The following is a 10,595-nucleotide window of genomic DNA, read 5'->3' as shown; positions in this document are numbered from 1 at the left end:
ACAGAATCCTTGAATCTCAATGCAAGTGTTCTCGTAGGATTTTATTGTCTACATATCAACGCTCCAAACAATGAAGTGCAATTTTCCTATATCCCTCAACACTTTCCAGTAACTCACTTATCTCAACATGTTCATTTTTGCCGTGTGCATCCATAATAGAACCAGGTCCATAGAGATACTTTTTATGCTCCCCATAAAGTCTTGGGACATCAGTGCCAAAAGCTGCCGCATAGGGGCCAAAACCTAAACAAGTCGGTTAGCGAAATACTTGTACGTCTCCACAATCTTCCTCACCTTCAATATCATGATCCAAGAGAGTTTCCGGGTATTCGAACTTGAAATCGACTTTGACATCCTTATGCTTGGAAACGATGTCCGAAATCCGCATCTTGATGCCGGGGAGGTCGCTTGCAATGCGCACTGCGCACAACGCCTCGCTCGACGCTGCCAAAACATTATACGCAACGCCACCAGTCATTCTCCCGACATGGAAAGTAGACGGGCCGAGCAAATCAGACGAAGGCCATGTAGCTGCAAGCAGTTCCGAAAGGGCGCCAATAAGAGCAGCATTAGCACTCGAGCCGAGTTCTGGATAACCAGAATGACTAGCAACACCCGTAGCAGACAACTCAAACACAATGTGTCCTTTATGTCCGACTCCTAGTTTGCCTTCTGTCGGCTCTCCAAAAATAACAGCCTCCCACGATAATCCCATATCGTTGGCTGCCAGCATACCAGGGCCGCCCTTCTCCTCGCCGACCACCCAGAGGAAGCTGACATCGCCACCGCTCTCGCTGATGCGGCCTTCTCTGCGCAGCTGCTCGACCGCTTCGATCTGCGCTGCCAGCGGGCCCTTGTCGTCACATGCACCGCGGCCCCAGATTGTCTGGCCATCTGCAGAGAGCGAGAGGGGGATGTGCGGTGGCACGGTGTCCATGTGTGACGTTAGACATATGCGCGTTTTGCGGCTGCTCTTGGGGCCTAGGTACGCATACACGTTGTGCCGGGTTGAGGAGGGGGATATCGGGATGCGTTCTACGGTGTAGCCGAGAGATTGGTGGTGGTGTTCGAGGAATAGCCCTACGGCGAGTTCATCGTCGCTGGTGCTGGGTATCTCGATGAGTTGCTTTAGGAGAGAAACGACGGGCAAATCATCGTGAGTAGCCATTATAAATGAGTTGTAAAGAAATATCTGCGTATTTTATCGAGTTCTCCAGTTATTGTTATAGTAGCGTCTCTTAGATATTAGATGCTGGAAATTCGGTTCCTGCAGATGGATGGATGCTGTAAAGGGGGGGCTACTATTAAACGAGCCGAGAGCTGAGACTTACTATTGCGGTACCCAACAAAATACTTGATTCAGGGGGGCCGTTTGGAACTGAAGCTTTCCTATAGGGAGTCTTACAGGCTCTCTAGTGAATGCAGTGGGGAACTTCAGTGCATGTCCTCCAACCTCCTCGCCGTCCCCTTCGCTGCTAGGACCATCCTCCATTATACCGATCCGTTCGCTTGTACTTGGTACAAAGCCGCCCTTCGGCATGTTGCTTGCCCGTGCCGATCAGAAACAAAACAGACGGCGAAGTGGGACCAAAGTCCTTATCGACCAGCCCGGGTAGTGGGGGTGGGGCCGCTCAGATGCTCAAAGGGTCCAAGAATGAAGTCTCGTGACCGGTGGATAGACTTGACTCTGGGCTGTATATCCTCCAAATAATGAAAGCATGGATGGATGGCTTGTTATCACTTTCAAATCCCATGAAATTGTTGCGGCGTCGCCATGGAAATCCAACAGAGCACCCCACTTTCAAAGCCGACGATTCTTCTCATCAGCTCGGACACGCGAACCATTTTAGCCCAACAATGGGAGAAAGTGCAACAAAAATTCAACATCTTGATCTATGACTGTAATAGCGTCGAAGAGTTCTGCAAACGACTCTCTCCCGGCGGCGTGTACTCCAAAATCGATGCCATTGTGCGGACAGGATGGTTGAAAGCAGAGCCGTACAGTACACATCTCTTATTTACCACCGCGGTTGCAAAACACTACCCATCCTCTCTCAAGCTCATCGTATGCTCAGGACACGGCTACGATGCAGCTGACGTCGATACATTAACAGAAATGGGCATCTGGTACTGCAATACGCCGGACACGTGCACCGAGGCTGTTGCAAACACAGCGCTGTATCTGATCCTATCTGCATATCGCTATTTCACCTTCGCCGAACGCTGTGCGCGCAACGACTGGGCGTTGAGCCGATCGCTGGGGATGAAGGCCGTTGATCCACTGGGAACCACGCTGGGAATTGTGGGGTTGGGAGATATTGGCGCGCGAATTGCTCGCAAAGCTGCGCTGGGACTGGGCATGAAGCTTTGCTACTACAACAGAAAGCGCGACGTGGAGCGCGAGAGACAGGTCGGTGTCGAGATCTCGTACTGTCCATCGTTAGCGGAACTCCTAGAGACTTCGGACTGCGTGGTGCTCGCCTGCCCATATACACCAGCCACGCACCACATGTTATCGACCAAGGAGTTTGAGCTTGCGAAAGAAGGGGGGATGAGAGTAGTGAACATAGCTCGTGGTCGGTTGATTGACGAGGCTGCTCTGCTTCAGGCTCTTCGGGATCAGAAAGTGGTGGGTGTCGGATTGGACGTTCATGAGAACGAGCCGGGGATTAACGACGAGTGGGCGGGTAACTATATGGCTACGGTATTGCCACATATTGGGGTCTGTTCTAGGACCTCTTGGGATGGGTTTGAAAAGGTGTGCTGGGATAATGCTGAAGCGTTTTTTGAAACCGGGAAACCGCTAACACCTGTCAACTCAATAGCTTGATGTAATATAGATAGCAAATGCAATGTTAGATTAGATCTTAGCAATTACCCTAGATCAATGTTTTCTCTTTAAGCCTATCGAGTCGTGAGGTTGTAAATTTAGGGGTGCTTGGGGCACCAGGGTTAAGCGAGCTCGTTTGCTAATAAGAGGTACTGTTCTGTTGTACAATTCCATGCGCACCTCCTTGACTTTACAATACGTAACAAGCTCTAGGATTATTCATAGACAAGGTCAATTGAATCGTTTGGATTATTAATGGAAAGATCAAAAAGACTTTAGGTAAAATTCCTTGAAGACAGATTTGTCTTTGCTCTCACGGATGCTCACCTTAAAGCAAGCCAAATGAGTGATGCACGATAAATTAAAGACCTCGTAGGTTTTTTAATTATTAAATAGTAACATTCTAATATATTTCTCATGCCGATCCACTGACCTGATGTATTGGACTGTATGTGTATGAACGAAGCTTTGCCCGAACCAGAGTTCATTTCCATATCATTGGTTGCAAATTAGTGAACTGATGACATTCGTTCGCAAGCCTCCTGCTCAGCTACCACCTATATCTGCTTATGTTGTGTACCTAAAATAGACATTCATATCACCCTTTTCAGGCTCATCTGGAAGTGGAGTACCAGCATCCAAAGCAGCTTGAATCCTTGCTTCACGTCGCTTATTGGCAAGCTTCATACCCACAACAAGACACACAACCTGTTTAAATATCAGCAAAAGTTCGAAAGGACTCGTAGGTTTCACATTAGACCACTTACCATTATGCCAGCCAAGACTGCTAGTCCCAAAGAGATGGAAAGTCCCTTGATGTATCTTGGACCACTTTTGGTGGTGAAGATCTGGCCAACAGCAACTCCTGCTGTGTTTGCACAGGTGAGAGTAGCCCCAATCATAGCAGCTCGCTTGAAATGTTGCGCAACGTTGTCGTTCAACCACATGAGTGACATTCCAGTGGTGGGGTAAATTCCCATGACGACGATATAACATGCGAAATAGCGAGCCCCAACACTGTCAGTCCCGATGAGGATAGCATACCCAATCACTAGACATATGAGTGGACCTCCAATCCAATAACCTGTATACCTTTGTCAGTATACCTCAATAATGGCATCATCGGTGTTGAGAGCTTACCTCTGGTTTGGCGGTCGGACATGTATGCAACAAATAGAAACCAAATGAGACCCCAGAAATAGACAGGTACTGTGAGAAGGTTTGCGTTGACGGATGTGTAGCCCATGCCTTTGATGATTGCCGGGAGGAAGGTTGTAAAGGCATACAGTGAGACATCCACTGAGAATTGGAAGACGACACTGCGGGAGATTAGTAAGCTATTCCTCCTGGACGGATACACTCATTATGACTTACAAGGCATACCACTTAGGGTCATAAAATATGGAGAGGACAGAAGACCACTTGAACTTTTCATCGATACCCCAATGAGGATCATTAGCGTATCTCGCATCCATCATATTCTTCTCCTCTGGTGTCAAAAACCAAGCCTCACGAGGTTCCTGAGGAAAGAAGAAGAAGAACAGAGGCACAATAAGAATTGTCAAAAGTGCCTCCACGATAAATAGCCAGCGCCATCCTTTGAAGTTACCAGGACCCTTGATTTGAGTGAGTCCGTAAGCCAACAGACCGCCGAAAGCACTAGAGAGAGCGCTGAAGGCGAAGATAATGGCAGAACGCTTGCCACGCTCTGACCTCTTGTAGACGAGGCCGATATACACATCAATACATGGGATCAAACCTGCTTCGAAGAATCCAAGCAGCAGGCGGCAGGCATAAAGGGCTTTCCAGTTCTGAATGAAGCCCATACCAAGAGTGACCATTCCCCATGAAAATGCAATGCCGGTGAGGAGATATCTAGGTCCGATAATCTTGAGGAGAACGGCTACCGGAGTTTCGATCGTGACATAAGTCGCAAAGAGTAACGTCACGGCGGTACCGAATTGGTTTCCTGTGAGCCCAATGTCTTTGGGCATGCCAGCAATGTTTGCATTTCCGAGGTTGCTCCTACAAAATCATTTAGATTAGTTCAATGAAATTTAAATGTGTTACGCCCAGACGTACCGATCCAGATTTGCCGTGAGATAAAAAAGCCCCATCAACCCAATGCACCAGAACTATGAGGGAATTAGCAGATTTCATTGTCACGTGTAGGTAGAACCGCCGCCGACTTACGTCAAACTTCCTCATCATCTTGTTCTCCTTCACAGGGTCAATATACACCTCCGCGCCCCCTTCCGAATGACCCTCGACATTGTTGACAGCTGAGTCCGAAGACTTTAGTTCCGCTTCCTTTTCCGACCCAGACATGATGCTGTCGATGCCCTTACTCGAAGGTGGGGATATAGAGGAGGGAAGTCAAGTTCCAAAGAGAAAGGTGTTGGCTTGACCCAAGTGATGTTGATCATGTTAAGGGGTCGTGTGCATGATATGATATATCCATAGCTCAAGCTACAGGGTTTATGCGCAAGGGTTAAAGTGGAGAGACAACCAACCGGCTCAAGCGACCGAACAAGTTATACAGCAGGTGTCAGCGTAAGATAGGCTGAGAATACAAATACTATGTTCCAGATATGCGGTACACTACTGCAGGACACCATGCCATGTTGCACATACTCGTATCGTCCATATCTTGATTAGATAGAACGGATATGGTACTGTATTGCAAGTTGATCGGTTTAGATTGGATATTTAGCTTGTCGGGCAAGGCCTATCTTGTTTTCAACGGGGCACCACGTGTATTGAAATGAGCTTCTGACAGCCGGTACCGAGTTTATGGTACATTGATACGAGTATCATGATTGAACCGACCAGACTCATGGAGAGTATGAGGCTCAGGCGCTTTGATAGGTTTCCGCTTTGTTGACCTTAATGGGGAATAGTTAGAAGCGGATGCGAACACCGGGACCATGCCGTGATAGTAACGTCGTACCCATGACTCGTTATAATTAGTACCTACTTGTTATTATAGTCACATGTTAAATTCAAACATAGCTTTTATATTAAACTCTACCTTTATACTGCTGTAGCTTCTATTCAAAGTGAAATTCGCATGGATGATTTATATGATAAGCAGCATGATATACTCCAGAGGTGGATACGATCACGTGGCTCCTCTTTGAAGACACGCGCTACGTTTATGCTATACAAGCGCATGCCACACAAGCGTCCTTTATACAGAACCATAGCTTTTTGGCCTAAATACTTCGTCCCAGGCGTAATAAGCCCCCCCGACAGGAGGGGTTGGGCCAGCGGTGGTTTTCTATGGCAGCTCCTATTAGCGGAACGTCTGCCTTCACATCCCTTTTGGGGGGTTTATTACACCTGGAACGAAGTCCTTTACTCCCTAACTCGTTTCCCAGTCATTTGAATGTCTTCTAGCCATCCAAAGAAGATACAAACCCGTGTCCAAAGAGCTGATTGTCACCCTACCGCAATTATAAGACCAGACCTTATTTCTCATACATTACTGGAAGAAGTAAATAGATCTGATCTAGCCTTTACGGCTATGTAAAGAGAGTTTCAGTTTAAACATTTGCGCCGCGGTGAGGAAGGGGCGGCGCCGAAAGGGGGGTTCTTTTAGACAATACCTCAATTTGTAGTTGCGAAATGATAGAAAGTCCACCATGGCATAGTCTTGGCTAATTGAGAGGTAATTATGCTATTCAAGTGGACTTTGAACAGCCTATCTTCTTTTGTAATTATGTCGAATAAGTCCTTAGAATATCCTAGAAATCTATTTTTCTCTCTTTCTGACACAATAATACATTGTTTATACACCGCCACAAACCTTGAAGCTCAAAAAAGCTTATCAAATGCTCTCTCGTACAAAGGTACATGGATTCCAACTCTAGATTGCACAAACTGCTCTTCCTCGTCATCAATAGATTGCTTTCCACTAAAGATATCCGCCTCCTCGGCTTTCACAAACTTCGTCTTCTTAAACAGCTTGAAACCCACAAACATAAAGATGAAGAAAAAGACCCCGAAGTAGCTCGAGATGAAGCCCGAAGCGTCGAAAGCCCCTGGCCAGAAAATGTAGAACCCGTTGAAGATTACAATGATGAATGCGAAGGCGAGTGAGAAGTAGGAGGCGTAGGGTTGCAATCCGAAGGGGGTGCGGAAGTACAGTGATTCGGTTCCGATCTGTTTGACGACTGCAGCCCGGAATCTGATGTAGGTTATGAGGATGATCATGTATGTGATCATGAAAGATACGCTGGACAGATTGATGAACCATCCCAGGACCACGTTGGTGGAGGTCCTGACGTTGAGGAAGCTGAGGCACGATACAGCTGCAACGGCAGCCAGAGAGTAAATTGGCACGCCATTGCTGAGACACTTCTTGAAGATGGCGGGAGCTTTGCCATTGACAGCGAGTCCGTACAGCGTTCTGGAAGATGAGTAGACGTAGGCGTTTCCACAACTCCAGGCAGATGTGAGAACGATGGCGTTGACGAGATTTGCAAGCCCGTTGACACCATGGACACGGAGTCCAATGACCCAGGGTGATGCGGCGGATCCAGAAGCTCCACTATCCAGGGACTTCAAAAGCGTTGCGTCGTCATCTGGGCAGATGATGCCCAGCGCTAGTGTGCCCACGATGTAGAAGAGTCCGAGACGGAAATAGATCTTCCTCGTGGCCCTAGGAATTACAACTCTGGGATTCTGGACTTCCGCGCTTGTCATCATGACTACATCTGGTCCACCACAAGCAAATGCGGCATAAATGAAAATCCGCCAGAATCCGAGGAAACGGCCCAGTGCTCCTTTTTCGAGGTATTCCTTCATCGGGTGATGCCAGTAACGGAACCCATATCTGTCATGCTGTGGGTTACCACCACTAGATCACAGGAGTCAGTTATTTCCTCTTTAAGAGTGTTTTAAGAGCAGAAGAAGAGCAAGTTCCTTCTTAGGAAGTATGTAAGGAGTAGTTGGAGTACATGAGACGAAACATGATAGAAGGGAGTAGGGTAAAATCAAAGAGCCAGTTATCCTTACAGCATGGTGACGAAAGTGGCAGCGATAAGGCTTAGCATGAGAATGATCTTGAAGGAGGCCGTGACGAATTCGACTTCGCCATAATATTTGACAGCGACGAGGTTGAGAAGGAGGGACAATCCAAGAGTAAGCAAGATATACCAGCCCGGGTTGGTTTTATCGTCCCAATATGAAATTACCGAAACACAACCTGTAAAATCAGAAATGACCAGCATCAACGCGCCATACCAATAGACATATCCACCCGCGAATCCCAAAGCAGGGTCGACGTATCGTTCAGCGAACTGGAAAATCGATCCTCGGACTGGCAACCAAGAGCACATCTCGGCCGCGGCCATGAAGAGCGGCCATAAGATGAAGACGCTGAAGAATGTGAAGCCCAGAAATACGCTTAGAGGTCCTGATCTTGCGAGTGCCGATCCAATTCCCACGAACATGCCTGTTCCGATGGAAGAGCCGATGGTGATAAGTTGCATGTGTCGATTTGTGAGGCCGCGGACCGTCTTGCCATATCGCTGCTGTGCTTCTTCGGAAAGCTCAGCATACTTAACGTCTTTCTGAAAGACATGGCCGTGAATAGGCGCGATTGTTTCAGGAGACATTTCAATGTCAACATCCGCGCTAGCTGTCTTCTCGCCCATGTTGGCGATGAATGCCGAAGAGCTTGAAGAGTAATTATTTAAAGGACTTTGCAGTTTGGTTTACTCTGCTCTGGTGGAAGTCGGCTGACGACTAGAAAATGGGCCAGGGCTCTTGGTGATATTTATAAACAACTTCAATTTCTATGCGGCGCAATCAAATCATACCCTGGTGAAGATGGACTCACTAGCCCCCCTGTTGAATTGATAAGAAAGGTCGAGAATAAGCTAAAGAGGACGTGTGGAGATAAGGTTTAGGACCAGAAGTGGGATGGTCTTTGGAGAAGGAAGTAAGTGGAGATGGGTTTCATCCACCTCTCACCATGATGTTTCTTTTCAAGCCGATAATCTTTTATATCGGCCGGATCATTGTCTGCCGACCGAACTCCTTCCCAACCCCGCATCGGTTGGACGTGTTTGCGAAGATATTGCTTGCTTCTCGAGCATCGGACCGGTATCTACAATCGTAAACATTTATCCCCACTGATTTCGTGATTTAGGTTGTAAAAAAAGTCACAGATACAATTGACCTGCTAGAAGGCTAGGTAGATGTATTTGAGCGGATTTCAAATCAACGAATCTTCATACCTAAGCAAAACAGTCGGACCTCAAGCAAGGGCGCAGACCTCCAATATGACTTCCACCATTCTATACACGCACGCCATCATAATCACCGTCAACGAAAAGCGAGAAATCTACCAAGATGGTAGTATTCTCGTCACGGAAAATATCATCAAAGATATTGGGGTCTCTTCCAAACTTCTCGCCAAATACCCCAACGTCCAAGTCCACGACCTCTCAAATCACATCATAATCCCCGGCCTAATATCAACACATATGCACTGCGTACAATCCCTCTTCCGCGGGACAGCAGACGACTGCGATCTGATAACCTGGATGTGCGATCGGATCTGGGTCATGCAGGGCAATATCTTGCCGGAAGAAGCATACGCAGGTGCTCGTTTGTCCATCGCGGAAATGCTCCTTGGGGGTACGACGACATTCCTGGAGAGTCTTTGGGCAGAACGCTATGGCTTTGATCAGTTGGTCAAGGCCGTGGAGGAATCTGGGATTCGAGGGTGCTTGGGAAAAGTCGTGATGGATGTCAATCCAAATCAGCCTGCTTTTCGGAATAAGATGCATAAGGGTTTGGTGGAAGGGGGCGAATCGTTGGAAAGTGCCATCAAAATGTGGGAACAGTTCGATGGTGCTGCGGAAGGGAGGGTCAAGGTGTGGTTTGGTGCCCGAACACCCGGAGGTGTCAGCACAGCTTTCCTCACCCGAGTGTGCGCAGAAGCAAAGGCAAGAGATATTCATATTACGATGCATTGCCTGGAAGAAGAAATGGACCACGAAGTTTTCCGCGAATTTGATATGACACCCATGGAATATTGCGACTCTATTGGGCTCTTGTCTAAAAACACAGTATTAATTCACATGTGCTGGGTGGGAGGCGATGATATTTCGCGGCTGAAAAGAACGGAAACAAATATCGCACATTGTCCTGCATCCAATATGAAGCTTGCTTCAGGTTTCTGTCCAGTTCCACAACTTTTGAAGGAAGGTGTCAACGTTGGGATTGGCTGCGATGGAGCGCCATGCAACAACATGCTCGATCTTTTCCAGGAGATGAGACTGGCGGCCTTGATCCACAAAGGAAATACTCGAGATCCAAAGGTAGTCTCAGCCGAAGAGGTATTGGAGATGGGAACTATCAAAGGTGCAAAAGCACTCGGGCTCGACGGGGAGGGAGGTATTGGAAGTTTAGAAATTGGCAAGAAGGCGGATTTTGTTGGAATTGAGCTTAAGAAAGCGCATCAGATCCCAAACTATGACCCGGTTGCTACTGTAGTATATGCTACAAGCGCTGGAGACGTCGATCTTGTTATTATCGATGGCAAGGTTGTCGTTGAGAAGGGCATTTTGAAAACGATGGATGAGGCAAAGGTCATGGAAGAAGGGATCATTGCTGGGAGAGCTGTGATCAAACGGTCAGGATTGGAAAAAAACATTGTTCCGAAGTGGCCTTTAATCAAGGAATAGGCCCTATCAAGTAGAATTGCAGTAGATGTACTCAAATACAAGATTTGGCAACAGATGAAAATATT

General features: G+C 47.4%; 5 protein-coding genes across 5 annotated transcripts; 2 read left to right on the top strand and 3 right to left on the bottom strand.

Annotated features, from left to right (window-relative positions):
* Positions 1-55: 55 nt before the first annotated feature.
* LHYA1_G000357 (Peptidase M20 domain-containing protein) lies at positions 56-1,168 on the bottom strand (the record flags this gene model as incomplete). The annotated part of the gene is made up of 2 exons (XM_031145349.1): positions 56-243; positions 295-1,168. The coding sequence occupies 2 exons, from the start codon at positions 1,166-1,168 to the stop codon at positions 56-58; spliced, it is 1,062 nt and encodes a 353-aa protein (XP_031009542.1).
* A 606-nt stretch (positions 1,169-1,774) lies between these two features.
* On the top strand, positions 1,775-2,830 carry LHYA1_G000356 (putative 2-hydroxyacid dehydrogenase; the record flags this gene model as incomplete). Its single annotated transcript, XM_031145348.1, has 1 exon — positions 1,775-2,830. The coding sequence occupies one exon, from the start codon at positions 1,775-1,777 to the stop codon at positions 2,828-2,830; it is 1,056 nt and encodes a 351-aa protein (XP_031009541.1).
* A 567-nt stretch (positions 2,831-3,397) lies between these two features.
* Positions 3,398-5,158, bottom strand: LHYA1_G000355 (putative transporter; the record flags this gene model as incomplete). The annotated part of the gene is made up of 6 exons (XM_031145347.1): positions 3,398-3,538; positions 3,598-3,914; positions 3,971-4,149; positions 4,205-4,855; positions 4,913-4,965; positions 5,024-5,158. The coding sequence occupies 6 exons, from the start codon at positions 5,156-5,158 to the stop codon at positions 3,398-3,400; spliced, it is 1,476 nt and encodes a 491-aa protein (XP_031009607.1).
* A 1,488-nt stretch (positions 5,159-6,646) lies between these two features.
* On the bottom strand, positions 6,647-8,490 carry put4_1 (putative proline-specific permease; the record flags this gene model as incomplete). The annotated part of the gene is made up of 2 exons (XM_031145346.1): positions 6,647-7,691; positions 7,850-8,490. 2 exons carry the CDS (start codon positions 8,488-8,490, stop codon positions 6,647-6,649), a joined length of 1,686 nt encoding a protein of 561 aa, XP_031009606.1.
* A 630-nt stretch (positions 8,491-9,120) lies between these two features.
* LHYA1_G000353 (Uncharacterized protein) lies at positions 9,121-10,530 on the top strand (the record flags this gene model as incomplete). The annotated part of the gene is made up of 1 exon (XM_031145345.1): positions 9,121-10,530. The coding sequence occupies one exon, from the start codon at positions 9,121-9,123 to the stop codon at positions 10,528-10,530; it is 1,410 nt and encodes a 469-aa protein (XP_031009605.1).
* Between the last annotated feature and the right edge of the window lie 65 nt (positions 10,531-10,595).

This window comes from Lachnellula hyalina (assembly GCF_007821495.1).
Source record: "Lachnellula hyalina strain CBS 185.66 chromosome Unknown contig00004, whole genome shotgun sequence".
Classification (NCBI taxonomy): Eukaryota; Fungi; Ascomycota; class Leotiomycetes; order Helotiales; family Lachnaceae; genus Lachnellula; species Lachnellula hyalina.
The sequence above is the reverse complement of the archived record's forward strand: the minus strand, read 5'-3'. Positions and strand labels throughout refer to the sequence as shown.